Below are 20923 nucleotides of genomic sequence, written 5' to 3'. Positions count from 1 at the left end.
ATTTCTTTTTTCCAATTCCTCACCTTGAAAGAAAGAGGCCATTATTGCTTCTCCCAATTTGCTTTAGGGAAAGCCAAACATGCAAATTTCCTTTTAGGGTCTTCTTCAAGGATCAGCCTCTACACTGGGCAAATTTGGCAGCACTCTTCTACGATGACTCTTGCCTGATAGGATTCTGCCATTCTCGAAATGATTACTTTGCTACTGAGTCAGCCAATATTTAATTCATTTATTTACTTGTAAGTTATAGTTCCAGGTGTTCCAAGCCACCAGCTCACAGGCTGAGAAGGTAATTTTTTCCCAATTTCTCACCTTGAAAAAAGCAGCTTAATATTGTTTCTCCAATCTGCTTTTATGAAAGCTGAACTTGCAAAGTTCCTTTTAAAAATTTTTCATCAAGGGTCAGCCTCAACACTGGGCAGATTTAACACCACTCTTCCAAAGTGATTCTTACCTGGTGGGATTCTGTTGCTCTCAAAATTATTATTTCGGTTCTGTGGAAAGTCAGCAAATATTTATTTTTATTCATTTACTTGTAAGTTATACTTACAGGTATTCCTCAACTTACTACAATTCATTTACTGACTATTCTAATTAATAAAAGAAATGGAAAGGTGACTTTTGACTGGTTTTCACACTGATGACCATTGCAGCATCTTCATGATCCTGTGATCAAAATTCAGATGCTTGACAACTGACTCATATTTTTGACGGTTGCAGTGTCTTGGGGTCGGGAGATCACCTTTTGTCACCTTCTGACAAGCCAAGTCAATGGGGAAGTCAGACTCACTTAACAACTGTGTAACTAATTTACCATCTGCAGTGATTCACTTAACGACTTTGGCAAGAAAGATCATAAAATGAGGCAAAATTCACTTAACAACTGTCTTAACAATTCACTTAGCAACAGAAATTTTGGGCTCAATTGTGGTGATACATCTAGGACTATGTGTATATAGAGGCCGATCTCACAATCAAGTGATTCAATATTTTGGAGCAGAAGGTGACCTTTTGATCTGGCTCTCAAAATCTCTTTTCATTCCCTATGTTGCACTCCTTCCTTCCTTCCTTCCTTCCTTCCTTCCTTCCTTCCTTCCTTCCTTCCTTCCTTCCTTCTTTCCTTACTCCCTCCCCCCTCCCTCCCTCCCCTTTCTTTCCAACCAATGCATTTTACTTTTTTTGTATGTTTTTAGGCTTCCATGTTACTTTTCATTTAAATAAAAAAATACCTTTTAAGAACCAAATTCAAAAAGAATAGTGACTTTATGTGACAAATTAATTGTTTAGCTGCAGAAGATCACATTACAGATTTTTGAACATAGGGTAATCACTCCAAAGTCATCAATAGTCTGCAGCAAAATAATCTCTGGATCTACTGATGAATTTTTGAGGAGTGGACCATCTCTACCTGCTCAAATGTGAATCCTGCACTTGAGTACAGCCATTTGTCACTACCTGGGTGGTCTAACAGAAAGAAATAATAAGATACAATTATAATACATACTATATGTACATTTGTTAACACTCAATTTTTAGCATTATGATGAGCTATGAATACATGACTCTTCTCTCATGCATTGGGCTAGGATGGAGGGTTGATCTGTGAGGGTGGTTGGTCTTGCACCTGGGGAAAAGAATATATTTTAATTATGTTATTAAATTGTTGAATAGATATGCTGCTATTTTGCAGTTCTTTGACAATGTTCTGCCAAATCCTGCCCTTCTTCTTCGCTGTTCATGAGATCAACCAGAGCCCAAGACTCTTACCCAACATCTCACTGGGCTACAACATCTATGAGAACTTCTTCAATGCAAGAATAACCTATGAGGCCATGATGGACTTCCTGTCTACAGGGCAGGAGAATGTCCCAAACTACAGATGTGGAAGGCAAAAGAAACTGCTGGCAGTTCTTGAAGAGGCAGAATCTGAGCTCTTTGATCATATTTCTACTTTCTTGGGCATCTACAAAATTCCACAGGTATGAAGCTTTTGACGACACGTCCTCATTCCTCTGATGGCTCTGGCAGACCACAGCGATGTGGCCTGTTTTCCCGCAGATTTGGCACTTAGCCGAGCGAAATCTGCAGGTCACTCTTGCGTGGTTTTCCCCACAGCTGGGACACTTGGGGCTGGTCACTCCAGCTCCTGGAAAGGCATCAGTATTGGCCCCACCAGCAGCTCTCTGCGCCACTATAGGTCTCCGCTGAGCCCCCTGGTCTACCCACGGTAGTGGGTTGTGGACCACATGGCAATTGAAGAGGCAGATGAGTACTGCATGTCAGCTCTTTATTGGTGGTAGGCGCGTACTGGACAAAGGGGGTTACCTGGACCCCTTATATACCTAGCCAGGTGACACTCTGGCCAATCCATCCATCCGTATCTCCCGCCAAAACCCTTTCAGCCAATCCGGCCACAGCACAGCGCCACCTGGTGGTACCTGCAGAGCTGCTGCTCACACCCCATACATAACAAGAGTGGATAGTGATTTACTCAAAATAGTATAGGGTTTCCTGCTTAAGCTGGGAGTTGGACTAGAAGAACTCCAAAGTTCCTTCCAAATCTGTTATTCTGTATTCTTCATTCTGCTCAGATGCCTCAGGAAAAGTCTCAGTAGTGTAGAAAGGCACTTACATTTAAACATCTGATTTTTATAATTGAAAGTGGCACAAACTACCATTATTGTCTCTTTCTTCTTAGATCAACCATGGTGTTATCAGCCACAATCCTGAGCAAAGAAATCATTTTCCTTTTTTCTATCGGATGACCCCAAAACAAGATCCTCCTTACTCAGCAGTTGTCCAGCTGCTCCTGCATTTCCGATGGACCTGGATTGGGCTCCTTTCTCAGCGGAATGAAAGAGGAGAAAACTTTAAAAGAAGCTTGGGAACTCTAGCTGTAAAAAGTGGGATTTGCACTGTCCTCTCAGAAACCATCTCAGCATCGAACATAGATGGACAAATGTCTAAAGAAGATGAAAGGAAAATAGTTCTTTTTTTAATGAATAATCAAGTGAAAATTATAGTTTGTCAACTGGATTTTCACGCCAACAGTATACTATTTGCACTAATATATATTCATGAAAAGAATAACGCCTTCGTTGGGGGAAAAGTGTGGATTGCCACAACTTTGTCTGATTTCAGTATGAGACTCTTTTACCGCGTGCTTGATCTCAGAAGTAAACATGCTTTGTTTTCCTTCCTCACCAAGACAAAGAGAAGGTCACAGTATTATTACTTTAATTTATATTCCTCTACTGACAGACAGTTTGTAAAGAAAGCATTCCAGTGTTCCTTTTCAAGGCCTGCGTTGTCTAAGAAAGTTTGGGAAAGATGCACAGAAAAAGAGATCCAGGAGAACCCACCCCGTGCTATGATTAAAAGATATCTGCTGAATGATGGCTCCAGTATTTCCGATGCAATCCAAGCTGTGGCCTGGATCCTCAGTGCTGCCTCTTTCTCCCAAGTGAGTAAGAGGAGGATGCAGGTTAGAGGCCACGAGCCACCTCATATTGTACAACCATGGCAGGTGAGATTCCTCCTTTAAAGTTCCACGGATTCTCCCTTTTCAATTCCTTAATATTAAGTTAGATGTACGGAGAAGTGAGATATTCCAAACAGCCCAGTTTGTAGCATGTAAGAATGAGTATGAGAGAGATTATGAGGATTATGGAATAGCCAATACTCCAGAAGATAGGCTTAAGATACAGAAGGATCTGGACAGACTCGAACACTGGGCACTATCTAACAAAATGAAATTCAATGGTGAAAAAAGTAAGGTTCTACATTTAGGCAGGAAAAATCAAATGCACAGGTATAGTATAGGTGGTACCTTGCTCAATAGTAGTAACTGTGAGAGGGATCTCAGAGTCCTAGTAGACAATCACTTCAATATGAGCCAGCAGTGTGCTGCAGCTGCCAAAAAAGCCAACACAGTGCTAGGCTGCATTAACAGAGGGATAGAATCAAGATCAAGTGAAGTACTAATACCATTTTACAATGCTTTGGTAAGGCCACACCTGGAATACTGCATCCAGTTTTGGTCACCACAATGTAAAAAAGATGTCGAAACTCTAGAAGAGTACAGAGAAGAGCAACAAAGATGATTAGGGGGCTGGAGGCTAAAACATATAGGGAACGGTTGCTGGAATTGGGTATGTGTAGTTTAACGAAGAGAAGAGTGAGGGGTGACATGATAGCAGTGTTCCAATATCTAAGGGGCTGCCACAAAGAAGAGGGAGTCAAGCTATTCTCCAAAGCACCTGAAAGCAGGACAAGAAGCAACGGATGGAAACTAGTCAAGGAGAGAAGCAATCTAGAACTAAGGAGAAACTTCCTGACAGTTAGAACAATTAACCAGTGGAACAACCTGCCTCCAGAGGTGGTGAATGCTCCAACACTGGAGGTTTTTAAGAAGAGACTGGACAGCCATTTGCCTGAAATGGTATAAGGTTTCCTGCCTGAGCAGGGGGTTGTACTAGATGACCTCCAAGGTCCCTTCCAACTTATTATTATTATTATTATTATTATTATTATTATTATTATTATTATTATTATTATTATTATTATTATTATTATTATTATTATTATTATTATTATTATTATAAATCTTCCATGCTTACACTACCTGAACTGCTTTGGGATGCTACTGATGACAGAAACAGCTATATAGTAACAATTTCCAAATTAAATAAGCATCACGATTTTGCAACAGTCCTCTCAGTCCTCTCCTGTGAGTCCTATACTGGTTTTGCCTTGTTTTCAAGCCAAGGAGTTAGTCTTGACCAATAAAGGAAAACATTTGTAGCTCAGGGTTGAAATGAGAGCTTTGATGAGCTTAGTTGTTTTCTTGCCGATGTTTCATTACCCAAACTAGGCAATATAATCAGTGCTCAGTATCAATGACTTTACCTAGTTTAGGTATTGAAACATCGGCAAGAAAACAACGAAATTTAATTAGTTTATGTTCTGGATTAAAAGTAAGAAAGTATGTAGTAAATTAATGTCTGTTCAAAGCATCTTCCGGGGTAATCAAAAGCTCATCCACACATCTCCTGGGCTAGTGGAGATACCTCAGTAGTTAATTTTTAATTTCACTACACAACCTTTTTTCCCACTGATAGTGTAATGTAGTGGGTCCGACACAAGGAAGAGACGCCAGCCGGGGGTACGTGTTCAGCTCTTTATTGGGGGGGTAGCATACTGAAGAACAAGGGCTACCTGGCCTCCTTATATACCTCGCCAGGTAGGCAGCTAGCCAATGGGGTTGGCCCTAGGTTTCCCGCCAAAACCGTCCAGACCAACGCCCCCTGGTGGCTGCTGCTATGCAGAGGCTGTACCTGGATACATAACACATAGCCCAAAGCAAAGCCCTTCTAACTTGATCTTCACCTGGCCTTGTTAAGAAATTCTTTCCATTTTTGGGTTTTTCCCAAAAGTCAAGACCCATAAAATTTAGTTGTTTTCTTGCAAATTTTCAGCAGAGGCTCTTGTTGCTGTTTGGAATGAGCAGATGATGGGGACCATGGACCAAATAGCATCCTTGTGGATTTTCTGGGTGAATCTTATGGAGCCCATGGCTCACCAAGCAGCTGAGAGAGATGAAGCAACATAAGAGATGACTAGAGGGCCACTGGAGGAAGACAAAAAGCAAAGACACCACATACTAGCAAGAACCTATATTAGGCTCTTCCTTGTGGTGATTAAAGCAGTGAATTGTAATAACATCTCTGCCCTTATTGCATCTGCAGGTAGCTGACTAGTGGGCCTGTTTTTAGCAACCAGCTCTTCCCTGGAAAAGGAGGAACTAGCAGAACCCTTGCAGGGTTGCTGTGAGAGATATTGTCAGCTTCTGTAAGATAAAGTCACTTAGCTTCACTCAGAGTTGGGCTCTGGCTGGTCAAACCAATTGAAAGTGACAGAGACATGTGTTGTGTATTCACACGTTAATTGTTATGTTACACACACAAGTTGTATATACAGGTTCAATGGGGCTGAGGTAAAAGCCGTGGCAGCTTTTGACAGCTGTCAAAAGCTGCCGGAGAACGTCTACGCAAGCACGAGCCGGCTGACAGCTCTCGGCTGTCAAAGTCTGCCGGCTACCGCGCAAGCGCAACCAGTTTGACAGCTCCGAGCTGTCAAACCAGCAAGACACCGATTGGCTCGAACTAAACAAGCGGGAAACCGGCACAGCCCCGATTGGCTGATGGTCAGACAGCTGTAGTATAAATAGAAGCGTTGTTAACTTGTTCCTTGCCTGGTTCCTGAATAAAAGTTGATTCTGTTAGCCTGCTGTCCTGCCTGCTTCTTACGATAGAGCAACATGTCTGAACTCAACCATTAGAAGCCCTTTGTGTCTCATTTCTTGAGCACCATGACCAGCCTACCTATTTGTCCCTATCTGAGAGAGGGCTGTTTAATTTTAACATAGTTGATCTCCTTGATCTCTCTGTCCAGAATGTGGACTTGGCTATCTTCAAAAGAGTGACCTTTGTCTAGACTGCTGTATCTTGTCATGATGGGTTTGTTTTTCTAAGCTTGGGGTGGACAAGCTTCTGCCTTAGTGTATTCTTAGTGTGCATTTATAATGTGTTGGTTGAAAATCCTCCTAAGCCTTTCAGATATTCCTGCAATGTATGGAATGACACATTGCTTCATTTGTTATTCTCTTCTTTCTCTATTGTGTAAGTAAAACACACACAAACACCCAGGATTTTTCTAAAAGAAAGAAAGAAAGATAAGAAAGAAAGAAAGAAAGAAAGAAAGAAAGAAAGAAAGAAAGAAAGAAAGAAAGAAAGAAAGAAAGAAAGAAAGAAAGAAAGAAAGAAAGAAAGATTAACAAAGTCTCATGCAGTAGTACAGAAAATAAACTGTAACTAAATTTGAAATTTCAGCTTTATATAATTTTATTTTTTAAATAAAGCTATGGATTGATAGGACTATATAATGATACCTTCAAAAAAGGGGAGGATGTATCTGAAAAATAACTGGTGTTTCCTAGAGAAGGAGGGAGAAAGTGTTCCCATAAAATACTGAATCATCATCTGTCAGACAGGTGCTGAGCTGAAGAGGATGAATTATTCAGAGTGTTTCCAATTCAAAATAATAGCCATAAAAATAAAATAAAGACACGAACTGTAATGTGTAAGCTGCCTGTATAGTTTCCTATATGTTTGCAGCTTCACTGGTTCATGAGAAACTTCCAGCTTCAAAATCTTTCCGGGGATGGAGTTTATTTGGACGAAAATGGGATTCCCTTTGCTGGCTTTGATATCATGCACTGGAGAACATTTTCCAACAAGTCTTCTGCTGGGTTGAAAGTTGGGAGTGCAGAAAGAGAAGCCTTCTCCAAAATCAAGGTCTCCATCAATCAGAGTGCCATCATCTGGCCAACATCATTTAACAAGGTAGCTGATGCTTTTTTTGGTTTTGCTCCTCCATATACCTCCACTGATGCAAACTTTTCAGCTCAGAAATTACTCACATTTTGACTTTGAGTTTCGTTGATGAGATAAGATTATAGAAATGGCTAGTGCATATTAAAGGTAGTTCATTTAGTGATTGTTCAAAGTTACAACAGCACTGACCATTTTCGCACTTATGACATTGCAGCATACCCATGGTCATGTGATCAAAATTCAGGCACTTGTCAACTGACTCATATTTATGGTAGTTGCAGAGTCCCAGGGTGAAGGAATCACCTTTGATGACATTCTGTCAAAAAAAGTCATTGGGGAAGCCAGATTTGTTTAACAATCATGTTACCGATTTAACAAGTGCAGTGATTCACTTAACCACTGGGGCAAGAAGGGGTCATTAAATGGAGCAAAAATCATTTAACAAATGTCTTGCTTAGCAACAGAAATTTGGAGCTCAATTGTGGTCATAAGTACAGGATTAGCTGTAATATGTAAAAGGAAAAAGTTGAGGCTGTAATGTTACTATTTTATTCTATTGTGCTAAAAAGAGTCAGAAATCATTATTGTTCTTTTCTTTCTCCTTTAGCCCACACTTCTTTCTCCTCCCTGTTTCCTCTCTCATTTTTCCTCTTTTATTTTATTTTGCATTTTATATCTTGATAAACTTAATAAAATTATATATGCGCAGTTGGGCTTGCTGCTGGTGTACCTTTCGCCTAGTCACGCAGCAGCAGCCCTGCCTGAGCTTCTCGATGTCCTCTCCGGGTTGGTGGTTGAGTTCCCGAAACTTATAGTTTTGGGGGACTTCAATCTACCATCTCTGGGAGGATCATCTGAGTTGGCTCGGGAGTTCATGGCTTCCATGACGGCCATGGACCTGACGCAAGTAATTTCAGGACCGACTCATGAGGGAGGCCACACCCTTGACCTAGTTTTCTTATCTGGGCGGTGGTTAGATGATCTTGGTGGGGGCTCCCCAATTATTATGCCCCTGTCATGGACCGATCATCATCTCCTGCGGCTGGTCTTCCGTTTTGCCACCCCCCGCCGTGGGTGTGTGGAACCAGTTAGATGGTACCGCCCCAGACGCTTAATGGATTCCGCGAGATTCCAGGCAGCGCTGGGGTCCCCACCTGCCTCCCCAACTCACAGCTCGGCAGATGCCTTAGTGGAAGCTTGGGAAAGGGCAGCCACTGAGGCTCTTGACCGAGTTGTACCCTTGCGGCCCCTGACCCGATGCAGATCCCGTCGAGCTCCATGGTTCTCCGCGGAGCTCCGGGAGATGAAGCGCCGGAGACGGGGCCTAGAGAGCGGTTGGAGGTCCAGCCGATCCGAATCCGACCGATTGCGACTAAGAACCCATATTAGGTCTTATCTCGCTGCGATAAGGGTGGCGAGGTCTAATCACTTCGCTACCCTTATCGCGTCCGCAGATAATCGCCCGGCCGCTCTGTTTAGGGTGACTCGCTCCCTCCTTAATCAGGAGGTGAGGGAGGAACCCTTGCAGGGTCGTGCCAAGGAGTTTAACAATTATCTGTCGGACAAAATCACTCGGATTCGGACCGGTCTGGACTCCGACTGGGCAGAGTCTGGCGATCAGGACGCGGGTGGTCTTGTCGATATCACTTGGGAGGAGTTTGATTCTGTGACTCCGGAGGAAGTGGACAGGATTATGGGGAGACTGAGCTCCACCACATGTTTATTGGACCCGTGCCCTTCCTGGCTGATTTATGCAGCCCGGGAGAGGACACGCAGCTGGTTCCAGGCAGTTATATCAGCTTCTTTGACTGAGGGTAGCTTCCCTGCCGTCTTGAAAGAGGCGGTGGTGAGGCCCCTCCTCAAGAAGCCTGCCTTGGACCCAGCTGTATTGAACAACTTTCGTCCGGTCTCCAACCTTCGCTTTCTTGCGAAGGTTGTTGAGAGTGTGGTGGCGCATCAGCTCCCTTTGGTCCTGGATGAAGCGGATTATCTAGACCCGTACCAATCGGGTTTCAGGCCTGGGCACAGCACGGAGACGGCATTGGTCGCGCTGGTGAATGATCTCTGGAGGGCTCGGGACAGGGGTCATTCCTCTGTTCTAGTCCTATTGGACCTCTCAGCGGCTTTCGATACCATCGACCATGGTATCCTGCTGCGGCGTCTCAGGGGATTGGGAGTGGGAGGCACGGTTTTACAGTGGTTCTCCTCCTATCTCCAGGGACGCTCGCAGTCGGTGTTGACAGGAGGGCAGAGGTCGACCGCGAGGTCTCTCGTTTGTGGAGTTCCTCAGGGGTCGGTCCTCTCGCCTCTCCTGTTCAACATCTATATGAAACCGCTGGGTGAGATCATTCGTGGCTTTGGAGTTGGGTATCATCAGTACGCTGATGATACCCAGCTTTTCCTTTCTACCCCAAACCACCCCAGTGATGCCCTCAACGTGATGTCCCGTTGCCTGGAGGCGGTTCGGGTCTGGATGGGGAGGAACAGACTTCAACTCAACCCCGACAAGACCGAGTGGCTTTGCATACCTTCATCCCGGGTCTATTCCGATATTCCATCTCTTTCTATGGGGGGTAGATAGGGCTCGCAACTTGGGAGTCCTCCTAGATTCGCGGCTTACCTTGGAAGATCACATGGTGGCCGTGACTAGGGGGGCTTTCGCCCAGGTTCGCCTGGTGCGCCAGTTGCGGCCCTATCTAAGCCGGGATGATTTATGCACGGTCACTCACGCGCTCGTGACCTCTCGTCTAGACTACTGCAACGCTCTCTACATGGGGCTTCCCTTGAGGACCACCCGGAGGCTCCAACTGGTACAGAATGCAGCTGCGAGAGTTGTGTTGGGAGTTTCCCGATACTCCCACGTGACACCTCTGCTCCGTGAGCTGCATTGGTTGCCAGTTGTCTTCCGGGTGAGATTCGAGGTGCTAGTAATGGTGTTCAAAGCCCTCCATGGCATGGGGCCGGAGTACCTCAGGGAACATCTGCTGCCGGCATCAAGCTCCCTGCGCCCTGTGCGTTCCCACAGAGAGGGCCTCCTCAGGGTGCCACCGGTCAGAGAATGCCGTCTGGTGGCCCCCAGGGGGAGATCCTTCTCTGTGGGCGCTCCGGAGCTATGGAACCAGTTACCGGCTGAGCTCCGGACGGCGCCCGATCTGCGCTCCTTTCGCCGCGATCTGAAAACATACTTGTTCGAGCAAGCCGGCCTGGCCTGAGGGGGGATTGGTGGGGTTTTTTATCATTCTTATTGGGGTTTTTTACTATGTATCAATTGTATTTTAATCGGGCATGCATTTAATTATCTTTTAATTTTTGTAAATTTCTGTGTTTTATTCTTGCCCTGTACACCGCCCTGAGTCCTTCGGGAGAATATATATATATATATATATATATATATATATATATATATATATATATATATATATATATATATATATATATATATATATATATATATATATATATATATATATATATATATATATATATATATATATATATATATATATATATATATATATATATATATATATATATATATATATATATATATATATATATATATATATATATATATATATATATATATATATATATATATATATATATATATATATATATATATATATATATATATATATATATATATATATATATATATATATATATATATATATATATATATATATATATATATATATATGTTAAGTATTTGTCAAGGCTTTTTGAAAGCACCTTGCTAATTAACTCTTTCATTCCTGCTTTGGCCTGTCTCAAGGCTTATCCACAGGATATAGTCAACTATGACAGCTCATTATTTGTGCAAATTATTCAAATTGCTAATAAAGAATTTTGGGAGGCTGATATGGCCATTTCGAACTCTTTATGTTCTCATCAGTCAGTCATACCCTTTATCTGAGATTCGAACCTGGGCTGATTGTATATTAGGCAGTTGTTTTAACTTGCTGAGCCACTTATATATATATATATAAGGAAATAATTCTCATTGAGGACAATTGAGGTCACCACCAAATAAGAGGAACCAAAGGTTCATTGATTCATTTGATGTTATGTTTCTTTAGACTTGCTATACCACCAATTGTGTTGCATCTTGTGCAGTCTACATTGTAATACTGGAATATGCTACTGGAATAGGTGTCAAGTTGAGAATATGGGAGTGGGGGGCGGGATGATAAAGAATTCCCTGTAGATTTTACTCTGCTAGTCATTGCCAGCTACAGGGGTGGTGCTCACCTCCATTTCAAAGTCATTAAGTCAGTACTCTCTGAAGACATTTCCACAGTCATGTGGCAAGCATGATGTCATGGAACACTGTTACCATAAATAGTGGTACCTATTTATCTACTCACATTTGCATGTTTTCAAACTGCTAGGTTGGCAGGAGCTGGGGCAAGAACAGAGGAAAGAGAGCAATTGAAAAAAAGTCAGCCATAAGAGAGAAACATAAGGATCTTAGCAGCAACAAAGAAAGCCAAGTTTTGGAAGTTTCCTGCCAAAGCAAAGGAGGAGACAACAAAATAAGATATAACATTCCCACACTTGCCCTAAGAGAAACACCTTTTGATATGGAGCCACTTTTCTTTAGAATGCAGAATAAAACCAAGAAAATGTTTTGGGACTGAGATTAGAGATTGTTAAAGAGAATCACCTTTCATTTGCCACTTGTGTGCAGAGTCCTTTTAGGTGGTCCTCTCAGCAGTTAGAAAGGAAGGAAGATAGGTGGTCCTCATTAATAACTGCTATGCCACTACTCCTTGGTTGTATTTACAATATTTAGTTCATTGAAATAAACCTTTCTAATTCATATGTCACTCTAATTGATCTCTTTTTTTTATGCTTAGACACTGCCTTCATCTAGATGTACAGAAAGTTGTTCCCCAGGACATGTCAAGCTCATGAGAGAGGGAGCACCAGTTTGCTGTTACGACTGTTCTCTATGTATGGAAGGAACATTCTCTGTGCAAGAAGGTAGGTGGCTCTGTAAAAAAGAGAAATTCAAGATGCAGTCAAAATTCACTCTTGCTTTTCTGAGAAACATTACTTACAGGTGTTTTCTTTCACACCAGTAGACCTAATTCTAGCACTTTTCTGCATAGTGTCATAAAACAAGTAAAACTGACATTTTTGAAAGGGTCCACAAACTTTTCAAGCATTGGGAACAATCACCAAATGATTGTAGGTGATTGTGTGGCCATTAAAATGAATAATGTTGCTGAAGTCTCTTGAATCTTGATATTCGTGGCAGGTTTCAGGAAAGAAGGCAAGTCTTGTGAGAGTTCATGATGTTATTGGTCTTCAGCCTTTAAAAAAGTGGTTCTCCACCTCTCCCAATATCCTGCCTCACCCCATTACTTTCAAAAACATTTTATGTATCATAGTATTAATAGATCTGAGTTGCATTTGTCATGATCCCACAGCTGTAAAAACAGGTACATGTTAGCCAATGTTTTTCAGATGCAGCACATTGCAGCAGGTGTCCAGATGACCAGCATTCAAATAAAAAGCGAGATCAGTGTGTCCCCAAAACTATAAGCTTCTTGTCTTACAAAGAAATGTTGGGACTCCTCCTGGCTTCCTTTGCCTTTGCTTTGTCCCTAACCACTGCCTTTGTTCTGGGAATCTTCATGAAATACCAGGAGACTCCCATAGTCAAAGCCAACAACCGGGACCTCACCTACATTCTCCTGGTTTCTCTCCTCCTTTCCTTCTTGACCTCCCTCCTATTCATTGGCCAGCCCAACAAAGTGACATGTTTTCTTCGACAAGCCACTTTCAGCATTGTTTTTTCTGTTGCTGTCTCTTCCTTGCTGGCCAAGACTGTCATGGTGGTGGTGGCTTTCCTGGCTAAAAAGCCAGGGAGTAGGATGAGGAAATGGCTTGGGAAGAGTCTGGCCAATTCAATTGTCTTTTCCTGCTCTGGTGTTCAACTAGGCATCTGCATCATGTGGCTGGGCAGCTCTCCCCCATTTCCTGACTCTGATCTGCATTCCCAACCAGGACAGATCCTTCTGCAATGTAATGAAGGCTCAGTCACCATGTTCTACATCGCCCTTGGCTACATGGGCTTTCTGGCTGCCATCTGCTTCTTGGTGGCTTTCTTGGCCCGAAAGCTGCCAGGGACCTTCAATGAAGCCAAGTGGATCACCTTCAGCATGCTGGTCTTCTGCAGTGTTTGGGTCTCCTTTGTCCCCACATACCTGAGCACCAAAGGGAAATATATGGTGGCTGTGCAGGTTTTCTCCATCCTGGCTTCCAGCTTGGGCTTGCTGGGCTGCATCTTTGTCCCCAAATGCTACATTATTATGTTGAGACCTGACATGAACACAAAGGAGCAACTAATGATGAAAATTAAGGAGGGCTCCTAGTTTTATTCTCTACTTTTGTAACTAGTTTATTTTAAATATAAGACAAAATAGCATGAAAGTAAACTCTCATTTTGTGTTCCATGGAATTTTCTTTTCTTCTTTTTGAATTATGAATTGTACTCACCAATGAAGGATAAACTCCAGTGTATGTCAATCCTTGTCCCTTTTGAAAATCTGTTGAGCCTCAGGGCCTTTTCCCTAACTGAAACCCCAGAAATGAAATAGGGACTTTGCAATGGTAATGAATTCTAAAAGCTTAACCTTTTCTGATGATGTGATTAATCAAGCAAAATGAGACCATACCTGTGTCATTACTACAGAAGCTATTTATCTCCCTGTTACTTCCCTACTTTCCTCCTGCCCAGTTACAATAAATTTAGCTTTCTGTAATGAGCAGCATACCCTGGTGGGAGTCTTGCTTTGAACTTTGCAAGGAACTCATTAGAAACTAAAACAGTAGTAACCACACTGAAACAGCACCTCATCCCAAGTATTGCAATAACTTTTGGAAAAAGGCAAAGGTTATGTGCTACTTTATAGATATTGAGACATTTGTTAAGATAAAAGGTAAAGGTAAAGGTTCCCCCGCACATGTGTGCTAGTCGTTTCCGACTCTAGGGGCCGGTGCTCATCTCCGTTTCAAAGCCGAAGAGCCAGCGCTTGTCCGAGGACGTCTCCGTGGTCATGTGGCCGGCATGACTAAACACCAAAGGCGCACGGAACGCTGTTACCTTCCCACCGTAGTGGTCCCTATTCTTCTACTTGCATTTTCATGTGCTTTCGAACTGCTAGGTTGGCAGAAGCTGGGACGAGTAACAGTCGCTCACTCTGTTATGAGGCACTCGGGATTCGACCCGCCAAACTGCCGACCTTCCGATCGACAAGCTCAGCGTCCTAACCCACTGAGCCACCGCGTCCCTTTTGTTAAGATAAGATAACCTTTATTGTCATTTACCTGTATGCACAATGGCACACATTAAAATAAAATTATGATGTTCTGTTCTTGAAGGAGGGAATGTCACTCACTGAGCAACGTTATCATCTGAAGGATAACAATAATAATATAGTAATATGGCTTCCGGAGAAGTACCAAATAGCAGAAGTACCAAAAATGCCAAGCTATAAAAAATGACACCAAAGCCTATATTAACCACATCCATTTTGAATACATAGTGGAAAAAATTTCTTGAGAGGTAACAAGGTTATTGCTACATGAAATGAAGCTGTTACAGAATCTAGTCCTTCTGCTTCGGATACCACAAAACTTTTTCTCACAAGGCAACAATGAAAACTGATCATGGAGAGGATTTGTAAAGTCATTGACAATACTATGGACCCCATATAATCACTGTCCATTTTGAATACATAGCAGAAAGAGAAAACCTGAGAGTTCACAAGGTTGATGCTATATGGAACAAAACTGTGACTGCCTTGTATACCATAAAGCCTCCTCCCAGAAGATAACAAGGAAAACAGGTTGTGAAGAGAATGTGTAGCATCCCAGACAATCCTGTGGACCTTGCTCAAGCAATCCCTATATGCTATATCCTGGATAGAAAGAAGTAAACTACCAATAATCTTTTCTGCCATCCTCACCACTCTCTACACCACCTTTCTCTCTGAAACAGTAATGCTTCCAAACCAAACAGTAATGCAACATGACAGGATGCTCTCAATCATCCCTCTATAGAAAGTGGTAAGGATGGGGGAAGGAATATGTACTTTTGTCATGTGACACAGAAAATGCAGGCACTGCTATGCCCGCTTCACCAGTGTCTCACTGTTGAGTGACCAAGCTAGCCTATTCATTAGCTGCAAACCTGGAAACCACCTCCACAGATGAATCATTAATACACAGAGTTATATGTCCTTGCCTGCCTTTCCTGAAATTTATTTATTTATTTAATTAGTTTTATATACCGCCCTATTCCCGAAGGACTCAGGGCGGTTTACAGGGCAAAGTTTAAAAAACAATATAAAAGTTAAAATAGAAATAGAATTAAAATAAATTAAATTAATTACTAGCCCAACAAATTAAAACATAGTTTAAAACTTAAAACCCCTCAGTCCAGGCCAGATAGATCAAAGAGCCAAGTTTTCAGGTCCCGACAAAACGAACGAAGGTTGGGGGCGGTCTGGAGTTCCACAGGTAAGTCATTCCATAGGGCAGGCATGCCCACAGAGAATGCCCTCCCTCTGGGGATCACCTGCTGGCACTCCCTGACCAGTGGCACCCTAAGGAGGCCCTCCCTATGGGAGTGCACAGGACGATGGGACGTTGATGCCGGCAGCAGGTGCTCCCTAAGATAATCCGGGCCCATGCCATTTAGGTCTTCATAGGTCATCACCAGCACCTTGAATCTCACCCAGAGGGCAACTGGAAGCCAATGTGTCTCGCGGAGAAGAGGCATTACACGGGAGTATCGGGAGACTCCCATCACAACTCGCGCGGCTGCATTCTGCACCAGCTGAAGCCTCCGAGTGGTCCTCAAGGGCAGTCCCATGTAGAGAGCACTGCAGTAGTCTAACTGGGAGGTCACGAGCGCATGAGTGACTGTGCGTAGGGCATCTAGGTCCAGATAGGGCTGCAACTGGCACACCAGGTGAACCTGGGCAAAAGCCCCCCTGGTCACAGCTCCTATATGATCTTCCAAACTGAGCCATGAATCCAGGAGGACACCCAAGTTGCGATCCCTATCAACGCAGGGTAACACCTCACCCCCCCATAGTTAGCGATGGACAAAGCTGGTTCTCCCGAGATGCCGGTATGTACAGCCACTCAGTCTTGGCGGGATTAAGTCGAAGCCTGTTTCTCCCCATCCAAACCCGGACCGCCTCCAGGCAACAGGACATCACGTCGAGGACATCACTGGGTTGGTTTGGGGTGGAAAGAAAAACCTGGGTATCATCAGCATACTGATGATACCCCACCCCGAAACCACGAATGAGCTCACCCAGCGGCTTCATGTAGATGTTAAACAAGAGGGGAGAGAGGACCGACCCCTGAGGAACTCCACAAACGAGAGGCCTCGGGGCGGATCTCTGCCCTCCTGTCAACACCAACTGTGAGCGGCCCAGGAGGTAGGAGGAGAACCACTGTAAAACAGTGCCCCCCACCCCCAACCCCCTGAGACGCTGCAGTAGGATACCATGGTCGATGGTATCAAAAGCCACTGAGAGATCTAACAGGACTAAGACAGAGGAACAACCCCTGTCCCAAGCCCACCAGAGATCATTCACCAGCGCGACCAATGCCGTCTCCGTGCTGTACCCGGGCCTAAAGCCCAATTGGTACGGGTCTAGATAATCAGTTTCCTCCAGGAACAAAGGAAGCTGATGCACCACCACGCTCTCAACAACCTTCGCTAAAAAGTGAAGGTTGGAGACCGGACGATAGTTGTTCAAAATAGCCGGGTCCAGAGCAGGCTTCTTGAGGAGGGGCCTCACCACCGCCTCCTTCAAGGCGGTAGGGAATGACAATGATATCTTTAGTTTTTCCTATGTTTAAAACAATGCTGTTAAAAGCTGTAGAGGAATGGAGTTGACTCAGAGCAATAGCATGTTGTTAGGGAAGGTGTGTATTGCAATGAAGTCTGTACAGATTTGCTTTGCTATGGTGTGTCCAATAAACAAAAAAATGTTCACTGGTATTAGACTTTATTTTGAACTTTGATCAATTTCAAATATATATTCCTTTGATTTTTTTTCTAACTAACTTTGGGAAATTTATTGAAAGTAAATAAAATATCTGTTGACCAGCAAAAAGAAAGAAAAGGGTTAGCTTAGTGAAGGGGCATATTGAATGGTTGGTTGGTTGATTGATTTGATTTGAGTACAATGACTTTCAGCATTTTAAACGTTTCAGAGGTAGGGTGGCAATGTTACTCTATTAGTTCTTTTAAATATAATTGTCCAAACATATAGGCTGTAGAAATATTGCACTCAGATTCTCTCCCATGTTGGGAACAACCTAATAATCGTTGGTAGTGCATTTCAATAAACTGTCCTCTGTTGCCACTATCCAAAATGCTTTGGTTTCTAAATTAAGTAAGCAGTTTTCTTACAACAACCAAAACACAAGAAATCCTCCCCTGATGGTTGTATTTCAAAGTGGCAGGACACGGACTAAATGAACTGAATTTGGGCCACTGTAAATTGCCACTGTCTTCCCAACTCCACCAACTTGGTGGAGCAGTGGGCTAATGCCTCCTTAAGTAACACCAGCTGCCTGCAATTAGTGCAGGTTCGCATCCCACCAGGCTCAAGGTTGAATCAGCCTTCCATCCTTCCGAGGTAGGTAAAATGAGGACCCAGATTGTTGGGGGCAATAAGCTGACTTTGTAATAATGCCGCTTGGGGGGGAGCGTAAGCCCTAATAAGCAGGCATATACATAGAATGAAGGCTATTGCTAAGCACATTGGTTTGTGCTTAAATTGTAAGCCGCCCTGAGTCTTCGGAGAAGGGTGTTCTGTACCAGCCTGCTACCGGCCCTGCAGAAAAGGCAGGGACAACCCCTTTACAAACGGCAAGCGGCTGGAATTAAGCCTGCCAAATTTATTAACATAAAAAAGAGCAAAACAAGACACGGACCATGAAACAGGAGCTATGAAACAGGAACTATTCAAGCGGTTGCCTTCAGCAAACCAGCCCTCCCACGCATTCCCCTTTTATACAGTTCAGGGCGTGGCTTCTCTCTGCCTCCTTCCGAGGTGCCCCATTGCCTTCCTCTGTTTACTCCTGATTGACTGCCTCCTGCGTCGGGCGTCGTTGAACAGGGCCAGCTGTGGGTCATCTTCATCCACGCTGTCAGGCTCACACAGCTGGGTCTCCGTCGTGACCAGGTGGGAGGGGCCTGGCTGAGGGCTCTGTGGAGCCTCAATATTATTCTCAGCAAGCTCTTCAACACCCCCCTCCTCCTCCTCTGAATCGTCCGACCCAACTGCCGAACCCACAGGCTGACCCTGAATCACAACAAAGGGCGGGATATAAATGGGATTTAAAAAAACCCCTCCTCTAAACACAGAAATATGTTTTTAGGTCTGCCTGTGTCTCACCACAGCCTATAAACTAATTTGCTCTTCAATGTATTTGTCTCTTCTTCAAAGGTACCTATGATGAAATTCTTCACTTACCCAAAGAAATCACCCGTGTTGCACACTTTTGTGTATAATCAAATAGGACACAAAAAGGGGAAATAAAACATAATACATGTGTGTACTTTTTTAGGCCCATTAAAAACTCATACAGTATTTTTGAAATAATAACTGGAATTTAAGGGAAACACCTACTAAAAATCACTTTATATTTTATTTTCACATCACATATTCTTTTGTATTCAGGTCTGATCTTAGGAAAATAATGTAACATTTGGGGAAGAAAATGAATCCCAAGAGGCTAGCACTGGAAGCCAAAATGGAGAAGACCTGTGTTGCCACCATGTACTTCCCCTTGGTACTCAGGTAGCTGGGCAGGAAAGACACCCAAACACTGCAGAAAACCAGCATGCTGAAGGTGATCAGCTTGGCTTCATTGAAGGCTCCAGGGAGATTCCTAGCCAGGAAAGCCACTTTGAAGCAGGTGGCAGCCAGGAACCCCATGTAGCCCAGGGCAATGTAAAACATGGTGACACTGCCTTCATTGCATTGAAGAATAATCTCTCCAGACTGTGTATGCATATCGGAGTCAGGGAATGGGGGAGAAGTCCCCAACCAGATGGTACAGAGGATAATTTGAACACCAGAGCAAGAAAGGATGATAGAATTGGCCAGGCTTTTCCCTAGCCATCTCTGAACTTTATTTCCTGGTTTTGTGGCCAAGAACGCTAATACTACCATAACGGTTTTGGCCAACACAGTTGAAATGGCAACTGAGAAGATGTTGCTGAAGGCTGTTTGTCGGAGAAGGCAGGTGACTCTTCTTGGCTGGCCAATGAATAAAAAGGAAGTCAAGAAGCAGAGCAGTAGGATGAGGAGGAGGATGTAGGAGAGATCCCGATTGTTGGCTTTGACTATGGGAGTTTCTTGGAATTTAATGAAGATTCCCAAAACAAATCCTGTTATTAAAGACAGGAATAAGGCAAGGGAAGCTAGGATGATCCCCAAATTTTCTTGGTAGGATAAGAAAGTTTCAGCCTTCGGTATACAGTCATCACGGTTGATGTTAGGATGCTGGTCTGATGGACATTTGGTGCATTTTTCAGCATCTGAAAAGAGCAAGATTAACATAAACATAATCCTTGTTATTCTATAAGATGTCTGATTACAGTCAAACTAGTGATGGTCTGGAATTTTTCTGGAGAAAGGTACCATGAAGCAATGACTAGGAATTTTAATCAGAGGGAGAGCGCTAAAGGAAAAATGTGAAATTATGCAACAAATTCACTGGACAGCTTTATAGGTTGCATTATATGCATCCCAGAATCCAGGAACCATGTTTTAGGGATGAAATCCAAATGACTCTGCAGCTCTCCCATTAATGACCAATGGAGAGATGGTCTTTGTAACTTCCTGTTTTGGATTAGTTCAAGCAGAGGAAGGAGTCGAAGGATTGAAGGACTCAGTGGCTCCCTCTACATAGTTCTGAGTCTTTTTTTTATTGAAAAGTTTTTCAATACATTTTATCTTTAACAATCCCTCCCCCCCACCCCCCACCCAACCCTTCCTAGCCCTCCCTAACCCTCCCCCTTCCCCTTCCCCCCTCCCCATCCCTGACTTCCCAGAGCTAAATACAAGGTATAAAAGTAAAAACAATCATAAACAACCATATGCTAACAACAATAAGCTATTAAGTCTATCGCACTCTAGCTCATATAAAATACATAGTTCTGAGTCTTGACAGAAGGAAGATGCACACTAGCTGCTGGTCTTCATATGTAAACTGGCTTTTAGGGAAACTCATTTGCAATATCAATGCCTCCTTTCAACCTGGACCAAGGAAATGATGAGGTCTCTTTCTGTACAGATATTTCCAAACAGGATTTCCCTGTTTTTAATCTTCCCATCCATGTCATGAAAACAAGCACCAAGTGTTTTTGTTTCCTTGGGTATCTCTATTTTATTTATTGTATGGTACATTCACACCATATTTCAGTAAAAAGGATCACAGGAGTAAAAAAGCAAAACATAAGATATAAAATCTGTAATCTT

At 43.2% G+C, this 20923-nt stretch overlaps 1 protein-coding gene across 1 annotated transcript; it reads left to right on the top strand.

The window, feature by feature from the left end:
- Positions 1 to 1700: 1700 nt before the first annotated feature.
- LOC308663019 (vomeronasal type-2 receptor 26-like) lies at positions 1701 to 13777 on the top strand (the record flags this gene model as incomplete). Its single annotated transcript, XM_081319163.1, has 3 exons — positions 1701 to 1979; positions 2059 to 2197; positions 12867 to 13777. The coding sequence occupies 3 exons, from the start codon at positions 1701 to 1703 to the stop codon at positions 13775 to 13777; spliced, it is 1329 nt and encodes a 442-aa protein (XP_081175289.1).
- Between the last annotated feature and the right edge of the window lie 7146 nt (positions 13778 to 20923).

The sequence above is a fragment of the Vipera berus genome, assembly GCF_964194415.1.
Source record: "Vipera berus genome assembly, chromosome: 2".
Classification (NCBI taxonomy): domain Eukaryota; kingdom Metazoa; phylum Chordata; class Lepidosauria; order Squamata; family Viperidae; genus Vipera; species Vipera berus.
This window is presented reverse-complemented; position numbering and strand designations above follow the sequence as displayed.